General features: G+C 42.8%; 1 protein-coding gene across 2 annotated transcripts in view; it reads right to left on the bottom strand.

The window, feature by feature from the left end:
• LOC115399856 (Kv channel-interacting protein 2) overlaps positions 1–20,825 on the bottom strand; it is an 84,898-nt gene extending 64,073 nt beyond the window's left edge. For both annotated transcript variants that reach the window (XM_030107488.1, XM_030107492.1), the window contains exon 1: positions 20,545–20,825. In XM_030107488.1, coding sequence (XP_029963348.1) covers positions 20,545–20,617 — 73 coding nt within the window. In that variant the 5' untranslated portion in view covers positions 20,618–20,825. The remainder of the gene's footprint in view (positions 1–20,544) is intronic.
• Positions 20,826–21,164: the final 339 nt, after the last annotated feature.

The following is a 21,164-nucleotide window of genomic DNA, read 5'->3' as shown; positions in this document are numbered from 1 at the left end:
GAAAGCATTAAATACTGATGGACTTTAACCAGCCGCTGAACTTGTCTGCGCTTTTGAAATGGCTCTGCGAAGATGCCTGCCAGTATGGAGGCAAATGGGTGATCGGAACACTTTCATTACGGCCCTTCTTGATTCGTGTAGCTCTGCTTGTGAGTGTTGAATCAACAAAGTTTTCATTGATTAAAATACAGCATCCAGACTTCTCATCAGACTCGAGAAGCAAGAACCCCCGTTTTAGCTTTCATTAACGGACTTCACTGACCACAACGTTCACATTTGAGAGAGAGAGATATAAATTTTGTTTTACTTTGAACTTTTACAACCTTCCCTGGATTAGATTGTCCACTGCAACCAGACGTCCCAATAATATGACCGACTGTTTTCCAGACTGAGACCCGAAAGTGACGGAGTGTCAACTTCTGAGATGAAAACAGACTGAAGGACGCTCTGTCTGCATTTAACTCTAAAAACGCTTCTTTCATAAGAGCACCTTCGTGATACGAGTGTGACTGGAGTTTTTGTTAGACCATGAGTTTTCACTGGAACAGCTCCTTTCGAGTAATTATTGGTAACTTCATTTTTAATTGAACATTTTTTATGGCATCTGCTCTGTGACAGATTTTTAACCTAAAAATGTTCCCACTAAAAATAGATTTCCATGAAAATTTGTGTGAATTTCTGTGTGTGTGTGTGTGTGTGTGTGTTTGTGTAAACCTGAGTTGGATAAAGTGGTACAGAAGATGGAAGGATAACGAACTGGCATAAAAACCGACCATGTGAGGAAACATCAGCAATGGAATCTGCTTATTAAACTCTGTTTCCACTGTCCTGTTTGCAGCCTCGACCTCTGTTTGAATCGTTTGAAAGTGATGCGAGAAGGAGCATAAACAAAGCCGTTATTGTCGCTACCTGTTAAGACCTCAGTGTTGTTATGAAAGGCAGAAGAATACAGAAAATAAAAAAATGAGATGCTGTGACAGACTTGCGTGGGTTTAATTAGCAGGCCGGGCGAGCGTGTCTGAGGAGAATCTTGAAAGACAGTCCAATTACTAACTTAAATTCGTGAAAAGTTGCTTTCCCCTACGAAACTAATCCATCCCACCTCTCGAAGCCCACTGAGATTGAAAATGTGAGATCTCTTGAAGGCAGAACGACCACAAAAGGTCAGCAAATAAAAAGATAAAAGAGAAATGATCATTATAGAGAAACAGTTTTTTTTTTGTTTGTTTGGGGCTGAAAAAAGGAATGACAGCTTCGCTTCACGAGTGTTTAGAGCAGATGATGTTCAGAAAAGCCTCAGTTTTGGTCACTCGAGTTTTCCAAATAACCAAACACACTGGATGAAAAAGGCCGGCGATCAAAAAGCAGATTTCAATCCTTCTGGATCTGCCTTTGTTCTTAGTCAGCTGTGTCTGGCTTCAGAACCCCGGACAGGATAAAACAGCACAGAACATGGATCAAAGTCAGAAAAGCTACACTTTCATTCAACACTAAATGTATTTAGCTTGCTTCATTCCAGGCACTGTAACCTTACAGTTCATAATGCAGCCAACCACATTCTAAAGTAGGAAGCTCACAGTTTGACACCAATGTTTTGACAAAAATATTTTTTTATGACAATACTAGGATCTCAATTTGAGCCAGATCTTATAAAACATTGTAAAACCTTCAGTGCTTTTTCTCAAGAAGACATGAGAATAAAAGTATACAACATAAAACAAGCAGAATCAAAAACATAAATAAATCACATTGTTAATGTCCAGTTAATATAAAAATGCAAGCTCATCTCCTAAGGTGCAACTTCTCTCCTCTGGAACAGACACACCTGTTATTAAAAAAAAAAAAAAAAAAAAAACTGTTCTCTCTCTTCCACCTACTCTGTTTGTTATAAAGTCGTCGTTAGGAGAAAAGTAAGTAAAGATAATTAGCTCATACATACAGGAGGCAGCCCTCTGGCAGTTGCGATGCCTCTCGTTCACGCAGACCGAAAACACTTACAGATGCTCGCACGCTTAATGTCTTCAGGTGAGCGAGGAGGGCGAGGGAATCGAGAGGAGCTGCAGTCGTTAACAGCCACAGGCAGGTGGCATTACAGAGACTAGCAAGGAGAGCATCTGATGAGATTGTACAGAAAAAAATAAATAAACAAAACGGGTTAGAATGTATTTTCTCTACAATAGCACTATTTTGACTCCATCATTCACAGTCATGAAATCTGGATGAGTTCCCCAAGCGTGTGCGTGTGTGTCTGTATAATATACCTCAGTGTTTGTGTGTGTGTGTGTGCATGCGTGCAGTAATTGTTTGTGAGAGTGTGTGAAGCATGCCAAATCACTGTCCCTCCTGTGTCTCTGTGCTGAGGGAAGGAGAGACCCCTCGATCCCAAATCCAGACCGCAGCTGGCGAGGGGCGATAAGACAAACAAGCTGCCCGATCGGGGCACAGCTGAATGGGAGCGGAGGAGGAGGAGGAGGAGAGGGGCGGGAGAGAAAGAGGTGGACGGCAAAGAAATGCCACAGTTTTGTAAGAATCAGACCGGGACATGTAAGAGGGTGTGAAATCATACTTCAGCAGCGACCCGCTGCCACTGCCCAACTGCGTTTCCCATCTGTTGATAGCTTCTTTTAAAGCCCATCACTCGAAATTTTCAACTTCGGCAAGGTCAGAAAGAGAAGCAACAGCGTGAAAAAGGCAAGTCGAGGAAGAAGAAAAAAAAAATCTTGCTATTTTTTTTCGGGTTCCAACAATTCCAAGTGTGACTCACCTCGTCGATAATGAGAACTGGTCCATCTTAAGTACATCGGAAGACAAAGCAGTTAAAGATTGTACAAAGTTCATTCAAAGTTCAGCTCGACAGTCTGAATTAAAACCAAAAAAAATCCTTCTGTTAATTTCACACAGTTTTCTCATGCAGGGAGTTATTAAAGCGGGGATGGAAATCTGTGAGCTGCACTGTGGAGTAATGTTTGAAAGTCTCTCCTCACAGTGAAATTACCCCGGTTAGAATCTCGGGGTTTGTGGGATTTTCTGTTTCTCTGTGTGACCCATCCAGAGCGCAGACCCCTGCTTTTACCTCACGTCAACTGGGACTGGCCTCCATGGCTCCACAATCCAAACTGGACATGTGAATATCTGTGACCAGAGCATCTCCCTTCTCCATCAGTGTGAACGGCGCTCCCTCTTGAATGAGCGGAGCAGAAACCCGTACTCTGACACTGCGACACAGCAGTCGTCTTGTCACGCCGTCTTTGTCGTGCCGGTTGAGGGCGGGAGGAAGCTGATAAAGGAGGTGAGGACGCGCACCGAGGAGAGGGGATTATTGTCGTGGCTTTCCAATCATCGCCGCCACAATGCAGGTCGCACATTCAGCAGAGGCGAGAGCTGAAGGAGAGGCAGAGGTGACTGGGGGAGGGTTTCCCGCCCGGCCGAGATGGCCGGCACGGCGTCATCAGCATTATGAGGGCGCTTTAAAAACCCAAGATGCATCATTTCATTTCTGTTTTATGGGGGAGTGCTGACCAGTAGCTCTCCCACTCAGTCTTTCGCTCACAAACGTGCACCCGCATGCATGCACGCACGCACACACACGGTATTAAGAGCAGCTGCCAAAAACTTTAACTACTCTCCAGCGATGAGCATATACACCCACACACTTAAAGTCACAATCCATGAGATCCTCCTCTTTATTGCTAAGGTGGTTTTTTTGCACTTTTCAATGACTGCTTCATAATATACTCCTTTTTTTTTTTGCCTGGTCCACCGTGGTGACGATCACTGCTCAAGCTAATTAAACTAAAGTGCCAGCTTCTGTGCCGCTGCGCTGTCAGAAATACAGGTGCAGTGGAGTCCATTTTTATTCTCATAATATACAATAATACACCCCCCCCCAAGGCTTATTACTGGACTTATGGTATCTATATGCAGCTCTGAAGAGAATAAAATGGTCTCATTTCTGTTTCTAGGATTGTAAACTACAGCTGAGGTAGTTTTATTCAGGCAGTAGAACCGGTCCACCATCACTCCTTTCTATGCTCCAAACAGTCACTGGACGAGACATTAACACCCAATGGTGGGTTAGCAGTAAGCACCGCCGCTCTGTTACCACTGATGTGTAACTAGATTTTGGATATTCAAAGTGTAATCTCCAAGCTCACATCATTCAAAAGTGCTCTCCATTGTTTTTTGTATTTTCCATTAATTTTGTGAATTTCTGGTTAAAGAAACACCTCTATAATCATAAAATCTGACATGTAGACTCAAACAAAACACACAAATACACAAAAAAAACCAGACTATAACCTTATACAGCAGTGATCAGAGGATTGACCAACTGCATCAAGTCAAAAAAGACGTCCATATATTCATCTTTCTTCCATAAAACACAAAAAAGTGCCACAGAACCTGGAGCAGAGCCCAGCTGACTACGAGCAGGTTACATCTGCTGCCAATCACAACTATAGGTAGCATTAAACACATGTCTGTGGGAGGAGAAACAAAAGGAAACTTGGCAGATTAAGGCCCCAGAAAATGAACTCTCGGGTTTCCCCACCCATGAGGTGGGAAGCTGCACCACTACACCACCACATGCACACATTATCTCCAAGGTCATATAACAATTACATGTATCAGTTTGAAAAGGTTGCAAAAGATTCTATCCTGAGCCGGAAGAGCGGCATGAAGTATGATTAATAATCAACAGTGTGAGCAATGCCTATCATCGTCTTTTTTTCAAAAGTTTGAGCCATTGAAAAAAAGCACAAAGTACCAATCATTGCTTATTAGAGCAGAGCGGCAGCTCGGTCCTCATTGTTCCGTTCTATCTTTAGACCGCCTGTCTAACTCAAAGCAGAGTGAATCGCAGAGCAGAAGATTGTTTAAAGGGCTGGTAAGAAAATGAGACACGGAGACGAGTTCATCTCCGCTGCTGTAAAGGCTCAGCAAGGCAGAAGAAACAGGCATGAGAGAGAGGAACACACACACCTGTCTGGTTTTTTTTTTTCCTCCCTCCCGTTTGATGGAGGCATACACAATGCATAAACACACACAGCCACACAGTCTGTCACAGGCATTACTAAGAGTGCATTCCCCTGCATCTCTGACTTTTTTGAAGCAACAGAGGACTGGGAGCAGAGGAACAGGAGGGTGAACAGGTTTTCTCTGTTTCCGCTACGTTGTCTCACAGGCACACATCCACGCTGCACATTCAATACATTCATGCTTGTCAGTGAGACTCAAGTCTGCTGTAAGAGTCCCATAAAGATTCTATAAAGACGATTTGACCAAGGGAATGAGAGTAAGGCTGGGAGAAAAGCAATTCTGAAATGATCACAATGCCTTGAACACAAACTGCGCCTCGTGTTATGGCAACGTTAGAAAAGGAGCAGCTTGCTAAATGCATTTCGGTTCCACACAAATGTCATTCAACTGTCTCAAAAATGATAATAGTGAGATAGCATGCACATAAACCAAGAACAGCGACACCAGCAGCCTTGCAGTGGCAGACTTTATCTCCGTCTCTTCACCATTCTATCTTTTGCTTGAAAAAAGAACAGATGACTGTAAAAGAAGATATCGAGCACTGTCGAGAGTTAATTTATATATGAATGCACAGGTAGTGGCTAGAATCAAATTATTATCGATCGTATTCATATAGACGTACCAGATTGCATATTCTTGTCAACAAGCTGCAAGTTAATGATTATATCATATCACAAAACTGGCCCGAGTCAGTATGTGTGTTGTGTGGGGATTGTTGTGTCGTACATGATGAAATCACTCTGCGATTGCCTGCCCTTTTTTTTTTTTTTTTTTTTGCTGCATTAAATGGAAAATAAAGCCTCGTGGTTTTGCAGCTGAAACTAACGTCTGTCAACACTGAACTCTATTTCTTCAGAGGGAATTAAATTGAGATGTAATGTGAAAAACTGCACAGTAGTGTAGATTCCCTACAGATGGTACAATAGAAAAAAATGGGTCGTTATCTTTGACCTTCGACGTTCAGAAATCAAAACTTGATCAAGTCATTCTTGAGTGCAAATAAATAAGTGGAATTCCATGCAGTAGTATAGTGCTTAGGACTCTCTTTTTAAAAAAAAAAAAAAACATATATATACAGTATATCCTAGGTTTGAGTGCGGGTTGACCTTGGAGGGCCTTTCTGTGTGGTGGATCCATGTTTTTGCCTCTATAGTGCAAAAGGTAAGAAGATAAAAGCAGAAACTGCTATGAGTGTGTGTGCTTGTCCGTCTCTCTGGGTTTGCCCTGTGATGGACTGCTGACCTGTCCCAGTTTCACGTAGTGTCAGCTGAGTTCAGCCCAGAGCCCCACAACCTTCAGCTGAACACAGGGATGGATAGACTGAATGTGTTCTGGAATGAAAACACTTAAAGATAAAACATCTCTGAATTACAGCAGTGGCCTGTATTGACAATCTTCTAAAGCTTTCTATGCAACAACCAACAAAACTTCACACTTGCAACCTTGATCTTACTGCACTTCATCTAAGGGGAACATCAGAAAGGGGCTAAAAATATTCCTCATAAGCTTTATGCTGACATAAAGCCAGGCTGAGAGCTGGGCGGGCGGTGACAGAGGTCCTTTTCTGGGTGCTTGGAGGTGATGACAGAGAGCAGCTGTTGCATTGTGGTCTTGAATCAACAGAACAGCAGGCATCAGACTCACCTCCAATGTGAGCGTGTGTGTGTATTTGTGTGTGTGTCCCTTTTTGCATGTGTGCGTGAATTAACTGACAATAAAACAACTTCACCACCAACTAAATGGATTCTGCGTGAAGTAGAAAACTCTGGATCTCTCCTCCTTACTAGACGGGATTATTTTAGTGCTTTTCAAGTTTGAAGTCATTTTCATTTTCTTTAAAGAATTATAGTAAGAAAATAGTCTTTTAAGTCTATAGTGTGCGGTTATGTGTGTATTTTTGTGTGGCTGTTTGCCCTGGTTACATTTAACTGCATGTTAAATGTTTTCTTTCACTGGGGAATTTATTGATGGGAGCTCTTCAGAGAAGAAGAGCTGATCCCAGGCCAAACGGCTGGTCTCCGTTTTCAGGTTCTATAACACAAACACACAACGTGGCTCGACACAAGACCGCCTCTGGATAAAAACTTCTAACGCCCTCCTCCTCACTCACACACAATCAACAGGAGATCAGAGTCTATGATCCACAAGACGGGAGACTGAAGCTCAAACATTCGTAAAGAAAGCTATGGTGTTACGAACACACACATTCACAAGGGAAAAGATGAATGAATGAATGACTGTATTTTCCTTTGTTTCATCCGAATTCATTGATTCACACCGTTTCCTGTGATGTACTGTTCTGCTCTGCACCACAGGCAAATCATGATTATTATTATTATTAGAGTTGATTGTGTCATAATAAAGATTCATAGATCTGGCATTGCACAGATGTTCAACAAGTATTGGATTTATTTTAAGTAGATGATTTAAAAAAGCAACTTTAAAACTTGAGATATCAATTCAAATTTTGCTTGATCACATAACTGAATCTCTTTTTACATGCTTTAAAGACAATCCCTCACTAACTGGATATTAGGTATCAGTACTTGTCAGTGCACTCTACTGAAAGGTGATCTGTTAAATAAAGGTTTATCTGCACTGCACCTGCTTTTCCTGTGCTGAATCCCAACTATCTCGATACAAGTGATCTAATACTGCCAACTGACAGGTGAGTGTGGCAGATTTTTCTGAGGAGTGATAATTTGTTCCCTGAAAATGTGCTATTTCAGCTCACAACAGCTTAGTTATATCTTTAGAGTAAGTACTGTATGCTTTATTCAGAAAATAAACAACCTTTTTTTTTCTGTCAATTCAAATTCAGCACCACTTAGAAGCTGAAAGCAACCGAGCCAAAATAGGGTGTTTGTAACTTTTTTGGGAGGATTAATGGATAAAATAACACAAACAACAGCCTGGTATTACTGCTGTGTGGTCTGAAAAACAAGAGTTCAAGTAATTTATAGGCATGAGTGGCTTGTTAGTGCGAACTGCTACAATAATTTCCAAAGTGTAGATGAATACGAGAGGCAGGCCTGATAGCAACAGATCAACAACAAAGGGATAAATATGAACAGAATCTTCAGAATCTGAACAGAAAATATTTGTCTTTAGCCTTCCTAAGATTGTTTCTTCAAGGAGTTAATTGGCATAAATGTCTATTCTCATGGCCCCAACCTCAGGTTTCCTCGAATATGAGGTAATGGGGTGACTCCGCTTTGTCCTACAGTACGATTGTAAAAGTTTCTCTCTATATCTCTATGATGCAGTGTCCATGATGGACCGTACACCTGCACTCATTGTGCGCCAATATGTCCTCCAGCATTGCAACAGTAGCTTGAAGGGATGCAAAAGAAGATGATGATTAAATAGTGATTTAATAACCTGTCTGAATGGTTTGTGTTATTCAAGGTTAAAATAAAAAACAGCTTTAAATATGGTGATGATTCTATCAATTTCAAAGTAATGTCATTGAGACATGACCCTGATGTATTTTACACATTTTTCAAAAATGGATTTAATATCGTATTTCAAACATTATAATGGTGGGAAACCTTGAAAGGGATTATAGCTCATTTAAAATGATGGCCTGTTGATAGCATATGCATCAGTTGTGAGGACAATACACAATATTTATCTCCCATTTATCATTTATATTGACCTTTTTTTAAATGTATTTTTCCTCCAAAATTGCATCATGACTTGCAAATATCTGACAAGAAGAAAGATGTCTGTTTCACTTTTTCATTTTTTTTTTTAGTTTGACCTTAAACAGAGATCACTCTCTGCCCTCACTCAGCTGAACAGCTAATATGAATAAATCTCCCTCGCCGAAAACACCACACACGCGCGTGCACACACAATTTTCCATCACTTTACCCAGTGCCCTCACAACCTGTGCCCGACCAGGCATGCGCGCCAACGCCGAAACTATTAACTTTACATCCACTTTAATCACCTTCCCCACCTCTGAGATGAAGAGAGGAAGAGGGGAACAGAGAAGAGAGGAGAAAACCTGATTACTGATGCAGGCTCGCTTTCGAGTATGGCTGTAGAGGGAAAAAACTGAGAAGGAGAAACAATAGATGTGGGGAAAGAAGCGAAGGGGAGAAGAAACTGCAAGGCCTTCGCATCCCTCTTGTCAGACTCTAATGACTGCCTAATGTCAAGATCCACTCAGGAATATCAATGAGATAATACAGTAGAGGCAGACACCGCCACATGCACGCCTTCAAGACAATCATGAAAGCACAAACAAGAGTCAGGAAGTTTCTCCGTGCTGCCTGGAGACTGTTTTTTCCGCCTACACAAAACCAGCGAAAGAGGCACGCAAAAAATACTGTACGGTTCAATTACAGCTCGGATTGTGCTTTAATGAGATGCGTTGTAAACAAAGTGGACGGTTGTGGCTGGGATGGTGAGGAAGGCAGGCTATCAGCGTGAGACCCATGGCGAGCCGTCGGTGTCTTTGGGCGAGATGCTGAGTCCCATTGTTCTGTGAGCAGATAGAACTGCTTCGTATCGCCAAACTCCAATATATTCGATTGATCTCATTCGTCTTTAAGAGGTAACAAATAGCAATGGCATCGTTTTTATTTCCACATGCAAGCTGTCGAGTGATAATACATTTAAAATATGAAAAAAATTTGAGTTAATTCAAAACACACACAAAGCATGCATCTGCGAAAGCAAGAATAAATATATATTTAAATAATATGATTATGTATCAATCAATCAGTCTATTTTCCTCTTTTGTGACACTGTTTTAAACAATCACCTTTCCTTTTTTGATTACATGGACCTCTGCTGTCCCACCAGCAGGAAAGCAGTGTGTCTCAGTCTCTGAACGCACATCATTGTAATATATAATATGTCATTGAGTGGCTGGGGCTTATTTGGTAGAGGAGATCCTATCCATACACCAAGGTTGATGGTTTAATCCTCTTCTTCAGCCTGTCCTTGAGTCAAAGTGTCCTTGAGACGTTGGATCTCGAGTTGCTCCCAATGGAAGACGAATGCCTTGCATGTCACTACAGTCGCCTGAGTGCGTGTATGAGTCAATTAATGTCTCTAACAGTGTACGGCACATTATCACTGTTGAAACTGTTAAAATGTGGTGTATATTTAAAGCTCATTCATCATTTTCATAACATTCACTTCTCGGTATTTATATTGTTCTCTGTGCATGCAACTCCTTCTCATCCAAGATTGAGGTTTTATTTAGCAAAAGATCAAAAGCAGCAGAAGATACAGTTAAGTAGCTTATTATTGCCTAATTATTGCAGTGACAATGCATAGCGAGGGCTTTTAACCAACTGAGTCAAACTCCAAATTGTGCTTATGTTTCTTGGATAGAGAGACTACAGAGTGACAGTCGCATCTTCTTTGATGCCAAAATCCAGCAGAGGATGCTTCCGTCAAACATGTAGGAAGGAAACAACAGGCCCATATTTCAGCAGGAGAATTTCATAGAGGACTCATTAATAATCGTTATCCTTCGTAATGACTTTCTCTGAGTGTGCAGCAGAACGTGCACTGGCCTTCCTCTTCATGCTCCCTCATTAAAACCAAACATCTTGTGGTTGTAAAATAAATGCACGTATAAAATACATCTCCAGACAGATGCCACTCCATGACCTTGAGGTGTACTATTCATTACATCAATTTAACTACATATATTATTTGAAAAGGCCTCATTGCTACTTAGTAAGCTCCTAAAATCTGAGTCATGGTTTAGTGTTATGAATATAACAACCTGGAGCAGGTCTGGCTGTGAGTTTAGCTGACTTTAGCATCTCTCCAGGGGAAAACCTGGCAATCAAAAACCCAACAAGAACATCAAGAGACCATGTGAGCAACTTAATCTGGTAGCTAAAAATAAAATTTAAAAAAAAAAAAAAAAAAAAACACCAAAAGAGTTGAACTTGTGCATCAGCTGATGGTTACTGTAGTGCAACGAAATGACTATTTATCAAAACAATCCTGGACTGCTGTGATCATCTAATCCGAGATATCCAATTGTCTGTACAGATTATATGAGTTCAAGAATATTTCTCTTTTGATTTTATTCTATTACACTAATCCTCAGTGTACTGCAAATCCAACAAAATACCTGATTTGGTCGATTTGAATCGACTTTTCCATTTCACTTTAAGCCCTGTGGCGTTATTGTTCCGGGGCGTGCAAATGAAAACTTTAAATCGTTGGCAACGTGTTGTTCAAAGTGTTATCATTCAAATATGTTAGGTGGCTTGATTAAAAAAGTTTAGGAGCACTGACTTTTACCTCGATGGTGAAGTTCAGGCATTGTTTTCGGGGAAGTACCATCGAGTAGTGAATCAACCACTGCTGAGATGTGGAGTCAATGGATTTTTTCTTATTCCTTTAACAAGAGAATATATCAATGTGTTTTTCATCAATGTGCACCACAGTCAGGCGTTCAGCATCATTCTTATTGCATGAACCTTAATTAAAGAGTCAGACTGAATGGACAAACATGTTCATCTAATTAAGTCGTGCACTGTCTGTTGGAGGAAGACTAGAGGCGGCGTGTTAACAAGAGAGATCGATTTTCACCATGCTGCGAAGCAAAAAGTGCAAATATCCTCAAACTAGCCACCATGACACGATTTACAATGTGTATGGCTTATCCCACGTTCTCCCTGCAACATGGCAAAGGCCCCAAACAGCCACGAGCATAAAAGCTGTCTTCATAAAAACAGGAACTAGTGGATGGCGTGGCCCCTGTAGACGCTCCCGCTTAACATCACTGAGGCAGTTTGTGCCAACATGAAGAAACTGAGAAAAGAGGAATGAAATCAATAAAAGAACCCCGAGCTACACAAAAACTGCCACAAGGTAAAAGAAACAAACATACATACAGTCTAAGTTTCCTGAAGAATTACATGCAAGTGTAGCTAGAAGCTAGCTGGTGTTTAATTTACAACAAATACGGAACAATTTCAGGGCTACGACCTTCTACAGAAATATATAAATATATAATCCCAGTGACTTAATATTGAATGTTTTTAGATGAACGTCTTTCATTTAATAGTCTGGCTTTCTTTGTATTGAGCTGTATAACTTCCGTGCATTTCCCAGCGCTTTGCTTTCCTCCTGTTTACAGCATTAAGTCGATGTCCACCTTGGGTAATGTCGGAGACTCTACAGCTCCGGGCCGGTAATGATCCCGCCGATGTCACAACTGTCACTCCGCCAATCTATCAAACCTGCTTGTGTGTGCTTGTGCACGTTGATGTGTGTGTGTGTGTGTGTTGATTAGTAGAGTCCATTAACTCTCATGAAACTCGGGGGCTGGGCCATGCTACCTGGGGAGAGGCACTTATGGAACGTAAGGTTTGTGTGTGAGTAATCGGTTTACCATCGCCAGAGGGAGATAGCGACGGGGAAAATAGGATTTTCAAACCCCGCGGCCAAGAAACAAACACCCCGAGCAAGCAGCGCGCGACGGAGATGATTAAGGTTTTCAAGCGCACAACTATGTTTTAAAGTACGCGTTTTTAGAATTTACAAGTGTGCAGTTTGACACAGCTGGTACCACAGTCAAGTCAGGACACACAGTGACAAGGACACGTGAGGTTGAACACCAAATTTCCCCGCTCAGCACTTCAGCGTTTCTCAATAGCCTTCTCTCTCACAATTTCAACACCTCGAACCACATCCTGCTCTCAAAAATGCAGTTGGATTTGTTTCGTTCTACCTTGTCGCCCCTGTGCATATTTAGCTGGTTGAGGTTTTAGCTGACTTCAGCATCTCTCCAGGGAGCGATAAAGACTAAGCTGTCAGGAGGAGTCCTCTCTGACAACCTGGCCCCCGGCTGACAGACAGCCAATGATGAAGGCAGCCATTTTGGGGCCACAGCGAGGGCGGCTCAGCGCTGCCAGGAAGCTAATGATGCGGGAACAACAATTTCTGCTCTCCAGTCAAAAGACAACAAACTGACAAGCAAACACAAATTGGATTTTCACCTCTTTAATACTGAATGAGATTTTATCATTCATTCTCAATTTGCTTGATTTTTCTGTAGAAGTTACTGCCAGATTTAACTTGAAAGAGTTAAAAGGTTATTTCTTAAGATTTTAGGTCCCTGTTGAAATTGGAATTTGCGTCAACATTCAGATATTTCTGGATTTATTTATTCACTCAGGGAAATATTGTGGCGATCTTTATTCCAGTTGAGAAATTAGAGGAAACTGTATCAACAAGTGAAAACAGACACCACCACTCTTTGATGCATATAAACCAAAGATAAGATGCTGCAAACACACAACACTTTAACACAGATCATGATCTGCGTGTGTTTGGTACATGCTACATTCAGACTTTAGTCATACTCCACTAAAGGTTGTTTAGAGACAGGCTGACACCGACACCTCCAGGGATCTTACTCCAGATGGCGGCAATCACAGTTTGTTTCAATGAACTGCACCAACGGAGCAATCACACCAGACTTCACTTTAATCCGACCAAACCTGACAGGTGTAAACACGCCCTTGGAAAGCAACAGGAATCTTCAAAGGTCCAGTGTGTGGGATTATTTTGCTTATAAATATATACATTTATGTTTATCTGTAAATCGTGCCGAAGACAGCAGAGTTGTTGCAGCTCACAAGCATTTACATCCAAATCTGCAGCAACGACGTGGCAGACATTTATGTTTTTGAAAGATTCAGATTTATCAACTATGCTTATACATATAAATATGCTAATATGATTTAAATATCCTGTTCTTTTTATTTTGTTGGGACAAAATTTTTGGACAGATTTGTTTATTTTTCTTTCTCTGACATTCAACAGCTTCATTGAGGCTTAACTCATTACTTCCATGGCTCCTCCATCTTCTGGACATGGAGGAGTGACTTCCTCTCTCTCAAATCTCTGTTGTGCCATCATGATTCCTCAGGTGGGCACAAAAGATGAGTGATGCCCAGTCTCAGTCCTGGAGGGCCACGGTTTGCCTGTTTTAGAAGTCTCCCAGCTTCAGCATGCTTTCATCTAAAATTCATGAAATCACCAAGCATTTAATGAAGTCCAGAGCTGCTCCTCAGGACTGCTTCTGTGACACTTTTAAAGTGGAAGATGAAAAGAAACGGTGGTTATTTGGTTGTAAACTGCAATTTATCAAGTGTTCCCATTCCTAACGCTGCCCTTTGAACATCCGTCTCTGCCCTTACTGATCACCTTGAACACTCCGCTCGACTATTCAGAGAAGCACGGCACAGAAACTGCATCAACTCTCACCCCCCCCCCCGATAACTTGACCCATCAGATGGGATTTCCCATGAAACCTGGCTTGATTGGGATATCATTTACACGCAGTGTGCACGGAGACGTCGACTTTATTTTGACCAGTTTGCTCACTGACAGATATCGACCGGAGTTTCGCAACCATGCGGCTCGCTCTCAGTGTTTCATGAATGTGCAAATGCACGTGTGTCTGAGTGTGTATGCATGTGTCTGCGCTAGTTTGAGCGTGCCCACATCTTATTGACTAATCCTTAACCAAAGTTCTGTCGGAAACGAGCTGATTGACTGTGAGACCATCTGCAATATTTTCTCCTCCACTGGTATCCCTCGGGCCAAAGTGTGTGTGTGAGTGTGTGTGTGTGTGTGTGTGTGTGGGTTACGAGAGCGTTTGACAGGAGCAAACCCCAGGCTTCCTCTAATCACCTCCACTTCTCTCCTTATCACTCTCTGCTGTGCTGTCAATCACGCCACAGACGCGGCACAAGGACCTTTAGAGAATAGTTTGCACGCCCTCTGTAGGATATTTATCACTGCAATCATTTACCACAAAACAGAGTTGCACCTCTACATGTTTGTTAGACTCTCAGTCTAACAAAAATGATTTTGAGGGGATCCAAAATGGGATGTTGGATAAATAGATTGTAAACTTTTCTCATCTGTCATTTTGTTTCAACATTCTTACCATAATAACAGGAGCCAGCAGAGGGCACTTTCTGCTGTGCTTGGAAGGTTAAATTAAAAAAAAAAAAATAAATCTCTCCAAACATAAAGATTCAAAGTATTTTCATTTGTCTTGCAGATTGGGCTGTCACCTGAATGAACTGTTGTCAGAGGGGCACTGGAAGCAGATCAAGCACACACTCCTCCAGACATCCTTCCCCAAGCAACAGTCAGTCAATTGCAGTCACGAGTACCCTTCAGACATCCTCTACACTAATGTGTACCACATTTCACACACAACCCACACCCATCCGCACACACACACACACACACACAGTGATCCCCAATCTGCAATCTCTGACTCGGAGGGCGATGACCTTTGACAACAGAGGACTCTGTTATGGAGCGACACAGTCAAAATAAGTCAAAGGGCATTAGAAAGACGGGACAGAGTGTTGCATGTAAAACGGTATAGTGTTGGATTGTTGGGTAATCTATAGCTCTCACCTCTTCTACATACTGATGAATCACTTTCCGTCTGATGGAAAATGGCTGAGCTAGTGGACAGAAAATCATCCTTTGCTTTATTCCGGACAGGACACCTTGAACCCCCACCTCCTCCGTGCACAGTGAGGGACACGGGGGTCCGTCACACCAGAAGACTTCCTGTCAGTCAATCTGTTGCATGCCGACAAACATCCCCGATGACGTAAAGTCAGGCTGCTGTTAAGAAATCTATGACTTCTTGGATGTTAGAATCACACATCTCTTAAATATTTTATTCCCAGTCTGAGACACACATCGATGTTTCCCAGCCCAAATCGGCATCGCTGCTCCTGTTGCTTTGTTCTCAATCCTTCTTAGCTCTTCCCCCTGCAGGCATTTCTAAATGAATGTGTTTACAGAGAAGGGAAAGAGGAAAGGAGAAGGAGCTGGAGCACCAAGGGAGAGGTGAGCAGCCCTTATTTTAATTAACGATCACCCAGCACTCCGTAGATTTGGTCAAAGATTAAAACTCGTTAGGATTGATTCTGGCTTCCAGCCCTATTAAGCTCCGGTCCTACTGTGGCCTGACAGAGTTCGGTAGCAAAGAGGCAAGATGAGGGTCAGGAGGAGCTTGGTTTGAGGATGGATAATAGGAAGCCGAAGTAAAACAGGCATATTGAAGACAATACAGTGACAGATTTAAATATATATTTACACAAACGCATAGTATCATTATGTAACCTGATTTGTCAGAGTACAGATAGTGAGGTGGGCAGTGCAAACTGCTAGACAGCTTAATAAGAAGTATAGTGAGGATGATGGGAAAGGATTAGGGGAGGATGAATAGGCAATTACACTCATTTCTTTCATTTCAACATGCAGTTGTCAAATCCACTTTACCTTCAAAGAAATAAATTGAAAGTCAAAGAAAAGTGCCATGCAGGCCCCTCCCACAGCGTACAGGAGAAATGTAAGGCATAAGAGTTGTGCATTAGTGAGATGTGATTGGCAGGACAAGCTTGGATGGTCGTCCTAAGATTAACAGAGGACCAAAGAGCATTGCTGGGTTTGCCTGACAAAAAGCAAAACAGTCTGAAACCTAATTCATCTTCATGCACTTTGCAATTGTCCTTCCATCATCACTTCTCCCCTTTCATGATCCCACCCTCTTCTCCTTCCCCCGGTGATATAACCAACGTGACACATAAGCCTAAGTGAACCACTCTAGACGTGCCTCCATGTCAAGATTAAGTCATTTCGCATCAGCAACGCTGGCGCTGGCAAGGAGGAACCCGAGCCCAACAAAAGCGAGATGGGACCCCTGCTGAGCAGCGCCTGTCACACACACAGCGGCTCGTCAGGTGACACCGCAAATCAAAGCTTTTAATTAGTGCCAATGGCCATGACCAGTCCTGCTGCAGTGAAAACGGCCGCCCCGGGAAGGTGACAGCGAGCGAAACTCCCACTGACAAGCTCAATTACGGAGGCAATTTCTGCCCTGGGATCAGTTTTTGTAAATCATGATTTTCACCTCGGGGACTTAGGCTCCATCAGAAAGAAAGTGTGTGTCGAGAGGCTTTAACACACGCTAACAGCCTTCACCCAAACACCTCTGCTCTAGTTCATAGTTGTTGGTTTTTTGTTTTTTTTCTTAGCCTGAGTGAAGTGCATTAGGACTTCAGGTAAGAGTTGTGTGTGTGTCTGGGAGAAAGAAACTTCAGATCAGTCAAAAGTCAAACGTTTCTCCTGGAAGTAAGACCAGAGTTGATTTTCAGTCCAATAGATAAAAATGTTTTTATTTGTTTTATTAGAATATCGTGTGAGTGGATTTTACCTGCATAAAGACCCATTTCTGACTGAATGTAAGACTGATCATCAAACCTTTAAGGTGTCTCTACTAAAAGGCATCATGTATTCTCTATACCACACATGAGGAAAATGTCAAAATAATTACTCTTTTTTGTCTGTTATTATAAAACTAGGAAAATCCATCCATTGTATTCCCCTGAGGAAACCACTGAGGGTTTTTTTTTATACCCTCAATTAATCCAAAATACAAATATGATATTTACTATTCCAGAACATCATGGAACCACCAATAAATTGAGTTGAAACCACTCAATTTTTCACACATAAAAACGTCAAACATGATTCATCAGTTGTCAAATAGGATAGAGCCACCGTCACAGAGACTATTACAGCTGAACTATCGGCTACTGGTATAATAATAAATCCGGACAAATTGGAATTGACAGACGATTTGGGCATGAGGAGGAAAACATCAATTTAATATCAGGTGAAAACGGTGTGATAGAGCAAACAGCAAAAAGGAAGAGCAGTACAATCTAAAACGACCATTCAAAATTAACAGCTTAAATTCAACACCATTGTCTTTGTCCCTAATGTAGCCAATGATGCACATCATTATTATGGGAAAACACGGAGAGGTGACTGGCAGCCTATCAGCCAGCCGCTCATAAATCAGCCTTTAGATAAGATTCTGGACTTCAGAAGACGAGAGCAAAGCATGACAAGGTTGAAATGATAGCTGCAGATGTGCACACACTACCCGTGTATGAGTGTGTGCACCCTGTCTCTCTCATGTGTGTGTGTGCGTGTGTGTGTGTGTGTGTGTAGGTGATATGATTCCTCTTGAGTGTGGCTTGTGAGGTGGAAGAGGAGATTACTGCACCACGCTTCTATAATTACCTCTCATCTCTCAGCCGGTGCTCTTAAACACAACGGGGAATGCCAGGCTACCACACGCTCCGACACATGCGCACACGCACACACACACACACACACACACACACACACACACACGCACACACAGTGGGGCACACTCCAGCACAATGCAGCAGGCTGAGAGCGAGTTATTTCTAGAGGGTTACATTTCACTCAAATTGTGAGGCCACCCACGCTGCCTTTAAGCAACACGGGTCAGCACTGCTTCAAGTACACACTCAAAAACACACACGCACGCAGAGACACCAACACACTCTCGCTCGTATCGCTCGCTCACGCTCACAAGTTGTTGGTAAGTAAAAAGAATGACTCACCTGTAGCCATCCTTCCCACACACACACACACACACAAAAACCCACCTAATAATCCACTGTCACAAGTCATGGGCTTTACATCACGCCGAAGACGTTTTTTAGCCAACACAGAGATTCACCTGTCACTTGTTCTCTATTCGTCGCATTCACAAGGCGCACATGTGGAGCCACTTTGCACTCAGCTGTCTCCGTGCAGTGAAAAGAAACCCAGGACACTCGGTGCTTCTCCACAGCTTCAGCTGCATCACGTCTTCATTGTACTGACTCTTGACAAGAGCCGGACTTAATAACCATGCACACCATCAGAGTTAAGTGTGTTTTGGAGTTGACAGTGTCTCGCAGAGATGAATTAACCATTCACTTTGCAGCTTTGAAAAAATCATTAATAACTGTGTCAGGAGTAAATTGCTCCAGCACAGTGAATGACTTAGTACCACTCCCCTCCCCGCCACCACTTGCTCAACCATTAAAAAAGCAATATGACTTCTTGGGGACCGGCAGACACAGGGGACCGTTTCAACAAACTAGGAAAAGAAGAGGAGATTAGACATAAGGAGGAGGAGAGTAATGGTTGCTCTAAAGTGTTTATACTCTCATTACAGAAAGTTTCATCTCCTCAGTCATATTTACTCATCATCTTTAATACTTTTCATCACTGCATGCCACTAATCTGCCACTGATCACAGAGCAACAGGTACAAGTGAAAGGCTCTTGAAGAAACCCCAGCAGGGGAAATACATCACAGCTAATGGAAGCGTTGTTTTGAAGATGAGAGGGGAAAAAGCCTCCTTTATATGGAAGTTTCAACAGCAAACAGCAGAAAGTGAAGCTACTGCTTCTGAGCTCACCCACACACACACATACCCACACACATAACATTCAAAGATAGACCATGTTCACACTGAGAGCGTGTTTGAGATATGCAGACAGCATAAAACCTTGCACACACACACACACACACACAAAAAAAAAAAAAAATCTTAAATTGGGTTGCAATAAAATTGTGACAATTCAGGGTGAATTAGTGCAAGGCGCGTTTGCTGCGTTCTTGGAGCCGGAGGCGTCCGTCTGAACAGGAACAACTTCTGTTTGCGTTCCTCACAAACAGCGACTGCTGCGAGTTTTAACGTGATCACTGAAGTCTGTGGGTGACGAGAAAAATCCTCCAGGAGGAGAGGTCTCGGCTCACGGAGGAGCACACTCGGGGTGCGCGCGCTCATGTTCGCAGACACTCAGAAGCCGCTCATTATATCGCCATTAAACTGGCGCGTGTCAGGTTCAGTGTAAAGAGGAGGCGCTGCCATCGGCATGGAATTACTTCACCTCATGGTACATCAGACCGCTATTTGCAAACCTCAGGTGATGCGCACATAGAGATCGTCCACATGGCATTACGCACAGATGGCTGTTGCGCGTGGAAAGCTCGACAACCCCTTTTATCCATCCAGCTGACCCCGACAAACAAAACAGCAGGCACGCGGAGGGCTCCGCGGTTTGATCTTCAGATGGGTCTGACAGGTGTCGTCTGGCCCCGCAGCGCTCCTCACAACATTAAACCAGACGATGAGGTGGTCTCCCCGAGCTGAGCCGGGTCAGCACAGCCACACTGCTGGTTTCTGTTTCCCACGACACACACCACGATTCAACAACACGACAGATCACAAAATGTAAACACTACAGCATGCAACGTCCACGAATGAAAAGATTCAATATTGTGATTTTATTTTAATGTCGAAAATATTATTCAAGTTGCCACCTCCGTTCCTGGAGAAAGATTTGCTAACTTTCGCCAGTAATGCGACTAAAATATGTAGTAAGTTTTAAAGTGCCGCACGTGTCTCACATTTTTTAAAGGCGATATAAACGCTCCAGCACCCGGCTGAGTCTGAATCGTTTGATGGTGATCTGAATGGCAGACAGGTTGCAAAAACCAAGTAAAGTTAAGAGAAGCTGTTATCCTCTTTCAATATTGAATCTTCTCTTTTCCTGCGCAATCCGACAACAACCACCTGTGTTGCTCAATCGCCGGCTCACTCACCCGTCAGCTGGTCGTAGGATCCGTCCAGCTCTCTGGAGTCCGACAAGCTTTGGTCGCGGTTTTTCGCCTTCATAGTCCCTCCGTGCGCTGGAATGTGGAGCTGGAGGAAACGGCTGATGTGAGTCTTCTGTAAAATCTCTTTTTTTTTTAAATTCTTACACTTTCACCGAGGACGGCTACAAGTGCCCTGTCGTTAACAAGTCATTATCGATTTTCCACATATAACAAAAGTCGAAGCCCCGGCGCGTCTCCGCGTCTGCGTGCGCTCCGAGCATCCAGAGGCTGAGTGAGGAGAGAGCGCGCCTCTACACGCCGCGCTTTCAGGCGGACTGGCACGCGCACATGCACGGAGAGAGAGAGAGAGTGAAGCGAGAGAGAGAGAGAGAGAGAGAGAGAGAGAGAGAGAGAGAGAGAGAGAGAGAGAGAGAGAGAGAGAGAGAGAGAGAGAGAGAGAGAGAGACCAGGCTTTAATTAGTTTTTGGAAATCTTTAAAATTGCACACCTAGACACAGTGCGCATTCTGAGCGTGCTATTTTCCACAGTAGCATTAAAGCCACATGTGGCTTCATTCATGCCTTTTCCTCCAAAGTGACTTGTCCCCCCCCACCCCCCACCCCTTT

This window comes from Salarias fasciatus, chromosome 13, assembly GCF_902148845.1.
Source record: "Salarias fasciatus chromosome 13, fSalaFa1.1, whole genome shotgun sequence".
Classification (NCBI taxonomy): Eukaryota; Metazoa; Chordata; class Actinopteri; order Blenniiformes; family Blenniidae; genus Salarias; species Salarias fasciatus.
The sequence above is the reverse complement of the archived record's forward strand: the minus strand, read 5'-3'. Positions and strand labels throughout refer to the sequence as shown.